Source organism: Sebastes fasciatus, chromosome 13 (assembly GCF_043250625.1).
Source record: "Sebastes fasciatus isolate fSebFas1 chromosome 13, fSebFas1.pri, whole genome shotgun sequence".
Classification (NCBI taxonomy): domain Eukaryota; kingdom Metazoa; phylum Chordata; class Actinopteri; order Perciformes; family Sebastidae; genus Sebastes; species Sebastes fasciatus.
This window is the reverse complement of record NC_133807.1, coordinates 34,513,690-34,528,328: the sequence shown is the minus strand read 5'-3', so window position 1 is coordinate 34,528,328 and position 14,639 is coordinate 34,513,690. Positions and strand designations below refer to the sequence as shown.

Below are 14,639 nucleotides of genomic sequence, written 5' to 3'. Positions count from 1 at the left end.
TAGCTACCAGTACACTTCTACCTCAACCAGTGGAACCAGAACCGGGTTTACAGCCGGTGTTAAGTGACTCTGTGAGCAGGTAAGTCCGTCCCATCGCACCACTCAGCACCAGACAGCAGAGGAAACTGGAGTTGAAAGACAAACATTTTATTTTGAAGATCTCCTCGTCAGCCACGCCTTCAAATTAAAAGCTCACATATTTGCAGGTACCACTGCCATAAGCAGGAACGTTCAGACGACCTGATATGAGCTCATATATCTTTATATATGTAACTGTAACATGATGATCAGGCTGTAATGCCGTCATGACGCTGCAGGCAATGAACTTCCTGCCGAGATGTTTCACATTAAAAGCCTTTCAGCGGCTCACATGTCATAATCCCTCCCTCTCTTTAGAAAGTCTGCAGAAGGTGCAGAGCATCACTGACTTAAAGCTACGGTTGGTTCTCCTGAGGAACCATCTAGAGAACGCTAGATTAAAACAAACAGACCAGTCATGTCAACTCTTCTCTAATGAAAGTAACTAGCTGCTAACTAGCTGCTAACTAGCTGCTAACAAGCTGCTAACTAGCTGCTAACTAGCTGCTAACTAGCTGCTAACTACATGCTAACTAGCTGCTAACTAGCTGCTAACTAGCTGCTAACTACATGCTAACTACCTGCTAACTAGCTGCTAACTGGCTCCAAAAGTCCCTAAATGTAGCTGCTGTTAGCAGAAGGCTAAACTATTAGCATCCCTTTCTCTCCGTCTCTGAAACGCTGCTCTGATGTTGTCCGTCTCTCTTTGTGACTGACTTTACTGAAGGATAGTTAACTAGAGACATCCACAGATTTATACGCCCTCAGTTTATCTTTACAGCGCTGCCGCTGGCCACCGGCCCGCTGGCCGGACGCAAGGCTACTTAGCTAGCTTAGCATGCTAATTCCACGGTCGCTCTGCCTCACTCCTCGCCGCTAGGAGATGACTTCACCGGGAGGAGAGCAGGCGTTAGCTAGCTATCTAGTCTACGGACAAGCCGTCTCGTCCTTTCTGCTACTTTGTTAGAGCATTTGATTTTTGTGGAGACGTAAAGAGAGAATTACAACAAATCAAACAAAATGTTTTTGAGGTAGATGACCAACTCTACTCTGACTTTAACTCTGACTTTAACTCTAACTTTAACTCTGACTTTAACTCTAACTTTAACTCTAACTTTAACTCTAACTTTAACTCTGACTTTAACTCTGACTTTAACTCTAACTTTAACTCTGACTTTAACTCTGACTTTAACTCTGACTTTAACTCTAACTTTAACTCTAACTTTAACTCTGACTTTAACTCTGACTTTAACTCTAACTTTAACTCTAACTTTAACTCTAACTTTAACTCTGACTTTAACTCTGACTTTAACTCTGACTTTAACTCTGACTTTAACTCTGACTTTAACTCTAACTTTAACTCTAACTTTAACTCTGACTTTAACTCTAACTTTAACCTTTAACTCTGACTTTAACTCTAACTTTAACTCTAACTTTAACTCTAACTTTAACTCTGACTTTAACTCTGACTTTAACTCTGACTTTAACTCTGACTTTAACTCTAACTTTAACTCTAACTTTAACTCTAACTTTAACTCTGACTTTAACTCTAACTTTAACTCTAACTTTAACTCTAACTTTAACTCTAACTTTAACTCTGACTTTAACTCTAACTTTAACTCTGACTTTAACTCTGACTTTAACTCTAACTTTAACTCTGACTTTAACTCTAACTTTAACTCTGACTTTAACTCTGACTTTAACTCTGACTTTAACTCTAACTTTAACTCTAACTTTAACTCTAACTTTAACTCTGACTTTAACTCTAACTTTAACCTTTAACTCTGACTTTAACTCTAACTTTAACTCTAACTTTAACTCTAACTTTAACTCTGACTTTAACTCTGACTTTAACTCTGACTTTAACTCTAACTTTAACTCTAACTTTAACTCTGACTTTAACTCTGACTTTAACTCTGACTTTAACTCTGACTTTAACTCTAACTTTAACTCTAACTTTAACTCTAACTTTAACTCTGACTTTAACTCTAACTTTAACCTTTAACTCTGACTTTAACTCTAACTTTAACTCTAACTTTAACTCTGACTTTAACTCTGACTTTAACTCTGACTTTAACTCTAACTTTAACTCTAACTTTAACTCTGACTTTAACTCTGACTTTAACTCTGACTTTAACTCTGACTTTAACTCTGACTTTAACTCTAACTTTAACTCTGACTTTAACTCTGACTTTAACTCTGACTTTAACTCTGACTTTAACTCTAACTTTAACTCTGACTTTAACTCTAACTTTAACTCTGACTTTAACCTTTAACTCTAACTTTAACTCTAACTTTAACTCTAACTTTAACTCTGACTTTAACCTTTAACTCTGACTTTAACTCTGACTTTAACTCTAACTTTAACTCTGACTTTAACTCTGACTTTAACTCTAACTTTAACTCTGACTTTAACCTTTAACTCTGACTTTAACTCTGACTTTAACTCTAACTTTAACTCTGACTTTAACTCTGACTTTAACTCTAACTTTAACTCTGACTTTAACCTTTAACTCTAACTTTAACTCTAACTTTAACTCTAACTTTAACTCTGACTTTAACCTTTAACTCTGACTTTAACTCTAACTTTAACTCTAACTTTAACTCTGACTTTAACTCTGACTTTAACTCTAACTTTAACTCTGACTTTAACTCTAACTTTAACTCTAACTTTAACTCTGACTTTAACTCTAACTTTAACTCTAACTTTAACTCTGACTTTAACTCTGACTTTAACTCTAACTTTAACTCTAACTTTAACTCTGACTTTAACCTTTAACTCTGACTTTAACTCTGACTTTAACTCTGACTTTAACTCTGACTTTAACTCTGACTTTAACTCTAACTTTAACTCTGACTTTAACTCTAACTTTAACTCTGACTTTAACTCTGACTTTAACTCTAACTTTAACTCTAACTTTAACTCTAACTTTAACTCTAACTTTAACTCTAACTTTAACTCTGACTTTAACTCTGACTTTAACTCTAACTTTAACTCTGACTTTAACTCTGACTTTAACTGACTTTAACTCTAACTTTAACTCTGACTTTAACTCTGACTTTAACTCTAACTTTAACTCTGACTTTAACTCTGACTTTAACTCTGACTTTAACTCTAACTTTAACTCTAACTTTAACTCTAACTTTAACTCTGACTTTAACTCTAACTTTAACCTTTAACTCTAACTTTAACTCTGACTTTAACTCTGACTTTAACTCTGACTTTAACTCTGACTTTAACTCTAACTTTAACTCTGACTTTAACTCTGACTTTAACTCTGACTTTAACTCTGACTTTAACTCTAACTTTAACTCTGACTTTAACTCTGACTTTAACTCTAACTTTAACTCTGACTTTAACTCTGACTTTAACTCTGACTTTAACCTTTAACTCTGACTTTAACTCTGACTTTAACTCTGACTTTAACCTTTAACTCTGACTTTAACTCTGACTTTAACTCTAACTTTAACTCTGACTTTAACTCTGACTTTAACTCTAACTTTAACTCTGACTTTAACTCTGACTTTAACTCTGACTTTAACTCTGACTTTAACTCTAACTTTAACTCTAACTTTAACTCTGACTTTAACTCTGACTTTAACTCTGACTTTAACTCTGACTTTAACTCTGACTTTAACTCTAACTTTAACTCTGACTTTAACTCTGACTTTAACTCTAACTTTAACTCTGACTTTAACTCTGACTTTAACTCTAACTTTAACTCTGACTTTAACTCTGACTTTAACTCTGACTTTAACTCTAACTTTAACTCTGACTTTAACTCTGACTTTAACTCTGGACTTTAACTCTGACTTTAACTCTGACTTTAACTCTGACTTTAACTCTAACTTTAACTCTAACTTTAACTCTGACTTTAACTCTGACTTTAACTCTGACTTTAACTCTGACTTTAACTCTAACTTTAACTCTGACTTTAACTCTGACTTTAACTCTAACTTTAACTCTGACTTTAACTCTGACTTTAACTCTAACTTTAACTCTGACTTTAACTCTGACTTTAACTCTAACTTTAACTCTGACTTTAACTCTGACTTTAACTCTGACTTTAACTCTGACTTTAACCTTTAACTCTGACTTTAACTCTGACTTTAACTCTGACTTTAACTCTGACTTTAACTCTGACTTTAACTCTGACTTTAACTCTGACTTTAACTCTGACTTTAACTCTAACTTTAACTCTGACTTTAACTCTAACTTTAACTCTGACTTTAACTCTAACTTTAACTCTGACTTTAACTCTAACTTTAACTCTGACTTTAACTCTGACTTTAACTCTAACTTTAACTCTGACTTTAACTCTGACTTTAACTCTGACTTTAACTCTGACTTTAACCTTTAACTCTGACTTTAACTCTGACTTTAACTCTAACTTTAACTCTGACTTTAACTCTAACTTTAACTCTGACTTTAACTCTGACTTTAACTCTGACTTTAACTCTAACTTTAACTCTGACTTTAACTCTGACTTTAACTCTAACTTTAACTCTGACTTTAACTCTGACTTTAACTCTAACTTTAACTCTGACTTTAACTCTGACTTTAACTCTAACTTTAATTTACCTTTAACTTGAACTGGGATCAAACAAACAGCGCAGTAGAAGCAGCTTAGTTTAAAAAGACTCTCAGAGCAACGGAGTGGTGAGTATGACACTTTTAAACAGTTGAACTAACATATTCCCAAATGTATTATCTATCATTTTTAGGTTGTATATAATAATCTTTATGTATATTCTTTCATTTATTTTTGGATTAGTTTTAGTTTCTCTTTCTTTAGAATGTAAAACAGAGTAGAATGATGTGTGTTGGGACGCATCCTCTCCTGCAGATCAAGATGGACTCTCAGATGACCAAGCAGGCTCTGAACGAGATCGAGACCCGACACACCGAGATCATCAAGCTGGAGAACAGCATCCGAGAGCTGCACGACATGTTCGTGGACATGGCCATGCTGGTGGAGAGCCAGGTGAGACGCCCACGGCACGGCCGCGAGTCGGAGGGGGCGGGGCGTCACAGGTTAATGCTCACGTGCACGTGTGTGTGTGTGTGTGTGTGTGTTTAGGGAGAGATGATCGACAGAATTGAGTACAACGTGGAACACTCCGTGGACTACGTGGAGCGAGCCGTCTCCGACACCAAGAAGGCCGTCAAATACCAGAGCCAGGCCCGCAAGGTAACGCCTCATTAGAAAACAGAAACAGGAGTTCAGCCTCCAGAAACAGAGAACGTACCAACCTGTGTGTCTGCTGTCGCCCTGCAGAAGAAGATCATGATCATCATCTGCTGCGTCATCCTGGGCGTGGTCCTGGCGTCGACCATCGGCGGCACGCTGGGCTTCTAAGACGCTCCGCCGCCGTGACGACCGACACCGACCGACCGTCCGACCGCCAGCAGAGAAAAGAAACACAGACGACGACGACGACGACACAAAAACTTGAAACACAAATGCAAGACAGATAACCAATCAGCTAGGAAGAGATACCGAACCAATCACAGCTAGAGGAAACACCACGGGGTTGGGTGGGGTCAAAATACAAAGACAAAAAAACACAATAAAAACGCCATCACAATATAGCTGACGTAAAAAACACAACATATACGAGAAGAGGGTAGAAAATAAACCTCCTATTTATTACAGATGTACATGTACATGTATGAACATATGAAGCAGCAGCTGGGTTAGCGACCTGTAAAACTACAAGATGACATTTACTGTTCGTTGGTTTGTTTTGCCTTTTTTCTTATTTTTTAACCGTCTCTTTCGTTTTTCGGGAGTGTCCGAGGACAGTGATGGTGACCGCTGCCGGGTGCCGCTTCTACGGGACCAGCATTCCAGAACCCGCCTTCATTTCTTAGTTTATTACCTGTGTTTCCCAGAGGAGGCTCTGGAACTGAGCCCGTTCTGGAACGTCACGGAACACGTTCTTAATGAATGTGCTTGCCGTGTTCGTGTCCTACTAGAGGACGTCCAACTCTGAGACAGCTCTGTCAGAACGTTCTGGAGCTCTAGAACTCCGCGCTGCATTCAGTAATACTGGAATGTTCCGGAATGCTGTCAGTAATGCTGGAATGTTCCGGAATGCTGTCAGTAATGCTGGAATGTTCCGGAATGCTGTCAGTAATACTGGAATGTTCCGGAATGCTGTCAGTAATGCTGGAATGTTCCGGAATGCTGTCAGTAATGCTGGAATGTTCCGGAATGCTGTCAGTAATGCTGGAATGTTCCGGAATGCTGTCAGTAATGCTGGAATGTTCCGGAATGCTGTCAGTAATACTGGAATGTTCCGGAATGCTGTCAGTAATGCTGGAATGTTCCGGAATGCTGTCAGTAATGCTGGAATGTTCCGGAATGCTGTCAGTAATGCTGGAATGTTCCGGAATGCTGTCAGTAATACTGGAATGTTCCGGAATGCTGTCAGTAATGCTGGAATGTTCCGGAATGCTGTCAGTAATGCTGGAATGTTCCGGAATGCTGTCAGTAATGCTGGAATGTTCCGGAATGCTGTCAGTAATGCTGGAATGTTCCGGAATGCTGTCAGTAATGCTGGAATGTTCCGGAATGCTGTCAGTAATGCTGGAATGTTCCGGAATGCTGTCAGTAATGCTGGAATGTTCCGGAATGCTGTCAGTAATGCTGGAATGTTCCGGAATGCTGTCAGTAATGCTGGAATGTTCCGGAATGCTGTCAGTAATGCTGGAATGTTCCGGAATGCTGTCAGTAATACTGGAATGTGGAATGAGTAATGCTGTCCCGCAGGACGAGCACCCGTTGGCTTTGGTAGAACCAACCTTGTTGTTTGTGGGACGGAGGGACCGACCTCGCCATTGGCTCAGCCGCCCCTTTAGACCTGCTCTCATTGGTTGCTCTCTCCTGTCATTCACCTCAGTCAGCCTATTAAATGAGCTCAGACTGGCCGACCTGCCACCTCTACTGCTTTCACAGCCAGCCGATTGGTTGAGAAAACACTATGTGTGTGTTTGTGTGTTTGGGGGGGGGGCAATGCAACATGGCAGGTTTCCATGACAACAGCCTCCCCGTCTTGTCACATCTATCCAACCAAAGAGCGGGGGGGAGGGCCTCTGGTTTCTGGCTGAATTAGATCCTAAAACGTGACGTTTGACTGACAGGTGAACGGCGGGGGGGAGACGGACAGTCAATCTATGCAGTTTAGATAAGAGGAAGACGACTTGTCCCGCCTCCCCCACCCAAGATAGCCAATGAGGACGGGGGGTTCCCGTCACGCTGAGCGCCGTAGAGACGCGGTCAACGAGGTCTTCGTCTCATCCGTCGCCGCTGTTCTTCTGGAAGGTTCTAAAAAATGAAGAGAACACATTAAAAAGTAAGGAATAAAGACGCAGTAAAACAAGAGTTAATCTAAAAGTACGAAGCGAGCTGGACCAGCGGAGCGGGACAGGAAGGTGCTGGCGTGCCCCGGCATCCTGAGTGTCGTGGGAATATCGTTGCGTTTTTCTTCTTTTAATGGGGAACGTTTGTTGCTTCGTTGTTTCGTGGTGCTGCTGTTTTAGTGCGTGCGTGCGTGCGTGACGTGTCCCGTGACGTATCGGCCTGACTTCATTTAGCTCTTAATGTTTAGTCTGTTTGGTTTGATGCCTGTTTCCTCCCTGCATCCTCCATCTCCTCCTGACTCTGTGATCTCTGTGAGAGGTGCTGACACACACACATACACACAACATGCATGAACACCTCATAGAACGCCCCCCCCCAACGTGCACACTCCCCGTGTTACATATCACGCCAGTGCTAGACTGGGCTGCTTAGCATGCTGTAGCGTTAGCGTTAGCTCGTGTTCCGTGTAGGTCGTGTAGAAGCTGCTTGTTGGAGATTGATCGCAGGTGTTCTGCTCTTTTTTTAATGTTCAAGTTAAAGACACTTCCGGTGTGTAGCGCTCAGCGTCGGACGCGGAACCGGTCTGCGTCCCGCTCAGCGTCGGACACGGAACCGGTCTGAAGACATACGTGAGACAGTTTGTTCTTGTCCTCGGAGATAATGTGAACACGAGGTTCACTAAGGAGCTTTTTAATCAGCGTCTGTAACTCGCGGTCTTCATCAGCGGTCGGCCTTCAGTAAACTGTTAGAACGTTAGCATTAGCTCTTTTTTACACTGATGAAGTGCTGATAGACGATGAGCTCCACACGGGGACATCATACGTGTGTGTGTGTGTGTGTGTGTGTGTGTGTGTGTTGAGGATTACTACACAGTATTGTGAGTGTGGCTGTAGGTCGGGGGGGTTACGGAGGAAGGTTAGTCCGTGTTCAGGCTCTGTGATACGAAGGTACGTCTGCTTCTGTTGAGGCCCACGCTGGACGTCCACCGTCAGGGGATCAGACGCCACCCTAACGCCACCCTAACGCCACCCTAACGCCACCTTAACGCCACCCTAACGCCACCTTAACGCCACCCTAACGCCACCTTAACGCCACCTTAACACCACCTTAACGCCAGGACGCCTGCTGTCAGAGCAGCGAGGTCACTCTGTTATAGTTCACTTTGATTTGACAGAAAAGTGTTAGCTAGCGTGTCTCGGTCGTGACCCCGGAGTAGAGCTGCTGAGCGGGCGCTGGTTTTCATTCACTTCCTGTTGAGCGACCGTTAAAACAGCTGGACGGACAGGATGTGATGTCAGAGCCGCTCTACAGCTTCGTGCCTCTGGAAGCTTCGCTGTGACAACAAGCTAACGGTCAGACTGTATCCGTCCAACACGAGACCACGTTAGCTGCTCCGTCCCGGCCGCCGGGGCGCCGTGGCCACGCCAGGAAGTCGTCTCTGCTTTGTTGAATATGTGTGTGTTAGCTGTTAGCTGTTAGCTGTAGATGTGTGTGATGCCGTGTTCGTGGATAGACGAGATGAAGACGGAGGACTTTGAGCTCTGGGTTTGGAGAAGAGTGGAGCTTTTTATTTTGTTCTTTGACTTCCCAGAAACCAAAACTCAACTTGTGTGTTGACCAAAGCCCCCCCGACCCTCCACTAGATGTTTAGTGTCAGTCGATGTAGAATCATTGTGTTGTTGTTCACGTCTCCGTTCTGTCTCTGTGTCTTTTAGAGTTCTGTTCTCAAAGTCAGTACATGTCCCCCTCCACCAATCACAGCGCTCTAACGTCAGTCACGCCATAATGAATGACGTCACGTCGTCGCGGTAGTCTCGGCGGATGGTCGGGATAAACATCAGCAGCGTGAGATGCCGTCGTGGCCCTGGCAAGCTCCTTGTGTTTTCTGTCTGGCAGCCATCCATCAGGCCCCGCCGCCGCCGCCGCCCCACGGACAGACATCCTGAAACCGTTAATGAAGCTCGGTGAAGGTTGGGACCTTTGTCCTGGTAGTCGGTGCCCTGTCTTCCCGTCTTCCCCGTTTGTGTCGTAGTTGTTTGGTTGTTCAAAAAGACGACGTGGAGGTTGTGAGTCTGCTCCTTCCCTTCGCCCGCAGACCGCCCGCCCCGTCGTAATAATAATAATAATAATAATAATAATAAAAAGGCATGCAGAGTGTTGTGGAGTTTGCATGATGGTGTTTTTTGTACCCCCCCCCCCCGACCTGCCCTCCATGTCGTGCACTTTACCGCTCATCGGACCTGTCTTTGGTTAGCGCGTTAAGGCGTTAGCTAACTACTTTACGTGTTCCTACTTCATCTGCAGTTTGTTTAATGTGAAAGTGAACGTGGCGTTGGCGTGCCGGGTCGACGCGTTACGAGCTGTTCGTTGGAACAGGAACTGTATTTTTAAGGTGTTTTGTTGGAGCAGGTTGATATTTAAATGTGAAACCGGCTTCAAATACGCTGCCATCGATTACCCCCCCCCGCCCCTGACCCTGACCCCTGACCTCCGAACCCCCCCCCCCCCCGCTAGGTTACACACCACCAGCTGATCTCAGAGCTGTTTGCTGCCACCGTTGTGTTGTTGTGTTTTTGTAGAGGAATGATTGTTGTGAAGCGTCCGTCTGGCCTCGTGTGTGTGTAGCATGCTTCCTTCCTGCTTCCTTCCTGCTTCCTTCCCGCCTCCTTCCTGCCTCCTTCCTGCTTCCTTCCCGCTTCCTTCCTGCTTCCTTCCCGCTTCCTTCCTGCTTCCTTCCCGCTTCCTTCCTGCTTCCTTCCCGCTTCCTTCCCGCCTCCTTCCTGCCTCCTTCCTGCTTCCTTCCTGCTTCCTTCCTGCCTCCTTCCTGCCTCCTACCTGCTTCCTTCCTGCCTCCTTCCTGCCTCCTACCTGCTTCCTTCCTGCCTCCTTCCTGCCTCCTTCCTGCCTCCTTCCTCTTCATCAGACACCGTGGATGTGTAGATGTGAGGATGTGTGTGTGTCAACGGGTTGATAGAAGTTAGAAGAAGAGATCAGACATATTTATGGATCACTGTTATTATTATTATATTTATTAAAATTCAAACCAAAGCGTATATCCCCCCCCCCCATGTGTTCTCATCACTAATATCAAAGAGCACAACGCGAGTCAAGTTTACACGGAGATGTTCGTCACTAATGGTGAAAAAATATAGAATAATAAGAAAACATCAGAAGCTTCTGGAACTATAAAAACATCCCCCCCCCCCATCACTGCATGTTGGTCTGTCCACCAATCAAACCGACAGCTGTCCGTTAGTTCTCTCTGTCTGCCTCTCCTCTCCACCTGTAGACGTTAGATTAATCAGATTCATGATCATCGTAGGCTTCTCGTCCTCGTCTGGAGGCTCACACGGAGACGACGGTGGTGCTTTCTGATTCTACTGATTAGTTGCTGTTATTGGTGTCGTTCTGCGTGCAGCTCGTTCATCAGTCGGTGTTCTCACACAGGATCAGAGCTAGACAGCAACCAGCAGCAGGGTTACTGACTCTCCTCTAATCACCTCCACCGCACAAACAACCCCCTGTACAGCTGAGCTCATCAGCCCATCAGATAGGCCTAATCAAGCCCCATAGATGTGGGTCAGTAGGGGCCTACTACGCTGTAGAGCTGTCAATCAATTCAAATATCTAATCTCACATTGTTTGATCTGTTCTAACCCTAACCTTAAAGGGAGATTAGTCCAGTATTAAATCCTGTGGACTAATATGCTGCTTTATGCAAAATGTATGTATATATTTATTATTAGAAATCAATTAATAACACAAATCAATGACATATTGTCCAGAAAACCCTCATAACCTCCATAACCTCATACCTGGGCACCCATAGAACCCGTTTACATTCACATATCTGGAGGTCAGAGGTCAAGGGACCCCTTTGAAGATGGACAGGACAGTTATTCTAGTGTTAGTTTGGAGCGTTAGAACTGAGCCACTACAACCTCCGAAAGATCGACACCTTACTACGGTCACTAGAGGTCGCTGTTGTCTTCTTTTATTCCTTCTTTCGGTGATCGACCATGTGAATAGATGATAAAAACCTTCTAGTGGGTGTAGCAGGGCCCTACTGACCCACATCTATGGGCTGATCACTGATAACGCCTGTTTAATGAGCTGATAACTGTCTAATCAGCTGGACAAAGCTCTGGTTGGCAGCTGGGGGGGTCCAATGAACAGTGGCCTGTTTGTTGGTGGTGGTTCAGGGGTCTGGAACCAGACTGGTTCAGAGGTCTGGAACCAGGCTGGTTCAGAGGTCTGGAACCAGACTGGTTCAGAGGTCTGGAACCAGACTGGTTCAGAGGTCTGGAACCAGGCTGGTTCAGGGGTCTGGAACCAGGCTGGTTCAGAGGACTGGAACCAGACTGGTTCAGGGGTCTGGAACCAGACTGGTTCAGAGGTCTGGAACCAGGCTGGTTCAGAGGTCTGGAACCAGGCTGGTTCAGAGGACTGGAACCAGACTGGTTCAGAGGTCTGGAACCAGGCTGGTTCAGAGGACTGGAACCAGACTGGTTCAGAGGTCTGGAACCAGGCTGGTTCAGAGGACTGGAACCAGACTGGTTCAGAGGTCTGGAACCAGGCTGGTTCAGAGGACTGGAACCAGACTGGTTCAGACGTCTGGAACCAGGCTGGTTCAGAGGACTGGAACCAGACTGGTTCAGAGGTCTGGAACCAGACTGGTTCAGAGGACTGGAACCAGGCTGGTTCAGAGGTCTGGAACCAGTCTGGAGACTGAAACCGGCTCTATATAACGCTGCCTTCAGATGAAACTCTTGTGGTGAACACGGTGAACACCACCACACTTGAAGGCACCAAAATCTTGCAAATAATGTTAAAATACTCTTTTCTAATCCCAATGTGCAGATTGGCTTCCAAATCCCTGTAATGAGCAGTAGAGTTAACACATCTGGAGTCACTGCTTTGTAGCTAGCTCCCGTTAACCTACAGGGAGCATCTTCCTGTGTGAGAGAGACGACTGCAGCCTTTATCACTGAAGTCACACATATAGGCAAGAACATATATATCTATATCTATAGATCTATATATCTATATATCTATATATCTATGTATGAGTCTTACATCAACATACTGCGTGTGTATCACTGTGTGCTCTGTAGCCGGTACTGCTTCTGTTGGCTGTGTAGAGTTTTTGTCCGAGCGGGGTGCAGAAAGCAGGAAGAAATCATCCAGAGAGAGTTTGGGTGCGACGCCAAGACTCCAAAGATTGACTTCTCATTAGCCGTTAGCCGTTAGCCGTTAGCCTGTGTGTGGACGTTACCTGGCGTGTTGAGACATGACTTCCTGTAGTGCGATGTTTCTCAAAACGCTCGGCGGTTATTTCTCCAGATTACTTTTTCAGTTTGAAGACGCGTGTCTGTCTTCCAGGTTTGTGCTGGACAGACGGCGAGGACGGACTCCAGCTAAGCGTGTTCTTTCTGTTCCTCCTCCGTCGGACGGTTAAACTTCTCTACGATGATTTTTTTGTCTTCCTGAAACATTTTCAAAAACCAAAACCTGTTGAGTGCCCTGCTCTGGATGAGGACATGATCAGCTCCGCCTCGCGTCCTTCTGCTCTCTGAGACAGTATTATTATATTATTATTATTATAATACTTCAGTTTCTATCAGTGTTTTTATCCCAGTTGGGGGGGGGGGGTCAGGGGGAGGGGCTGAAGATAGGCCACACCCACACAGTCTCTGCCATAGCAAGTAGGAAAGACACTTAAATCACATTGTTATTATCATTATTATTGTTATTATTATTATTATTATTATTATTATCATAGATAAAAATGCAGTAAACATTTGCAACAACCCGGCGGGAGAACGAACGTCTTCACACAAAGTGATCAAACATTTAAAAAAGGGAGGCTATGACGATTCTATAATAGCAATGATTTAAAGAAAAGGAGTTATGTTATCATAAATAATAGTAGTAATATTGAATATTGAATGCTCGCAATTTTGTCAAACTGAAACTGGATTCTTTGTGTTATGTAATTATTGTAAATAACTTCAAAGAGAGAAAAAATGACTTGCATGTCTATGTATAAATCTACTGAGATATCTATTCCCGTCAAAGTTGGCGAGCAGTTCTATCTCTGTCCTTTTTTACCACTTTCGCTTCCAACATCGCCCGTCCTCACCTCCGGCTCCGCCCCCGCCGCTGCCGCCGCCCCCCCATCGCCGCCGTCCTACATGGGTCGAGAGACGACAGCAGAGAGACAGAGACACATAGCTTCCAGCGTCCTTGTCCACCATAATCCGTTTCGACGCCGTGTTTACGCCAGCCTCCGCACGGTGGCGTCCTCAGGTCGCCCGCTGAGACTTGCGTCAGACCTTCGTTTCATTTCTTCGTTTCCGTCTAGAACGAAGTCAGAAGGAAACGGAGAGATGTCGCTGGCGTAAACGCGACCACAACCAGACCTCCGCCCGTCACCCCAGTCCCAGAGGCTCCGCCCACTGGCTCCTCTGATGAAAGTGCTTCCCTCCATATTAGGAAAATTAACCCCGCGGCCCCTGATCACTTAGCGGGTTTCCGAACTCTCTCTCGCTCTCTCTTTGTCTGACTCTCTGTCTCTCCCTCATAGCTGGCTCGCCATACTACTAAAACGTGGTCTCTTTACCTGCCCAGAGTTTAGCCTGCACCCACTTACCCTGCCGGTTAGTAGCCAGATCCTGAGATGAGAGTGTACTGGAATAATCGGTGCTAATGTCGGCCTTTGATCGGCGCAAGCAGCTCTAAGATGGCGGTGACTATCGGTGCCGTGTTGCTTATACCCGTCGAACAATCCCACCGCTTCGATTCATCGCGTTGTTTTTGTCTAAAAGACGCAACACATCTGGTTTCTAACAGCAACCGAACCACAATCGGACCCGTCGGTGCGACAGCAGAACCACCTGAGTCCTGATTCTCTCATCTTTAGCCTTAAAATGCTTTTGGAAAACAGGCGCGGACCATCAGGTGTTTTGGCATCCGCTGACGTACCTCAAACCGCCACAGTCATCAGATTCTTGCAGGACGTCTTCAGTTTCTCAAAGGTGTCGAAGCTCAAACAGGAGATCTCAAACAGCTGCTTGTGGGTCTCTGAAACAGAACCAGTCTGATGGTTTTTACCTCTTCAGAGTCCAGAAAGTAGCTCGGGTCATACTCGCCAACCCTCCCGGTTTCCTCCCGGGGTCACAATTCAAATGTTCA

The 14,639-nt window shown here is 44.4% G+C and overlaps 1 protein-coding gene and 1 long non-coding RNA gene across 3 annotated transcripts; both read left to right on the top strand.

The window, feature by feature from the left end:
- Window positions 1-4,925: 4,925 nt before the first annotated feature.
- LOC141781400 (syntaxin-1B) lies at window positions 4,926-5,629 on the top strand. Its single transcript, XM_074657130.1, has 3 exons — window positions 4,926-5,063; window positions 5,160-5,270; window positions 5,358-5,629. The coding sequence occupies exons 1-3, from the start codon at window positions 4,932-4,934 to the stop codon at window positions 5,436-5,438; spliced, it is 324 nt and encodes a 107-aa protein (XP_074513231.1). The 5' UTR covers window positions 4,926-4,931; the 3' UTR covers window positions 5,439-5,629.
- A 4,876-nt stretch (window positions 5,630-10,505) lies between these two features.
- On the top strand, window positions 10,506-14,451 carry LOC141781399 (uncharacterized). 2 transcript variants are annotated; one of them, XR_012596844.1, is made up of 3 exons: window positions 10,506-11,649; window positions 11,866-12,009; window positions 12,082-14,451. It is a non-coding gene; the product is annotated as an uncharacterized LOC141781399 (long non-coding RNA). The 2 variants fall into 2 exon arrangements; XR_012596845.1 differs by having other exon boundaries at window positions 11,842-12,009.
- Window positions 14,452-14,639: the final 188 nt, after the last annotated feature.

Bases quoted from the DNA above. Each gene is read 5' to 3' on its own strand.
- LOC141781400 (XM_074657130.1), top strand. From the start codon at position 4,932: ATGGACTCTCAGATGACCAAGCAGGCTCTGAACGAGATCGAGACCCGA. The intron at 5,064-5,159 runs GTGAGACGCCCA...GTGTGTGTTTAG, and splicing joins CCATGCTGGTGGAGAGCCAG to GGAGAGATGATCGACAGAAT. The intron at 5,271-5,357 runs GTAACGCCTCAT...GTCGCCCTGCAG, and splicing joins ACCAGAGCCAGGCCCGCAAG to AAGAAGATCATGATCATCAT.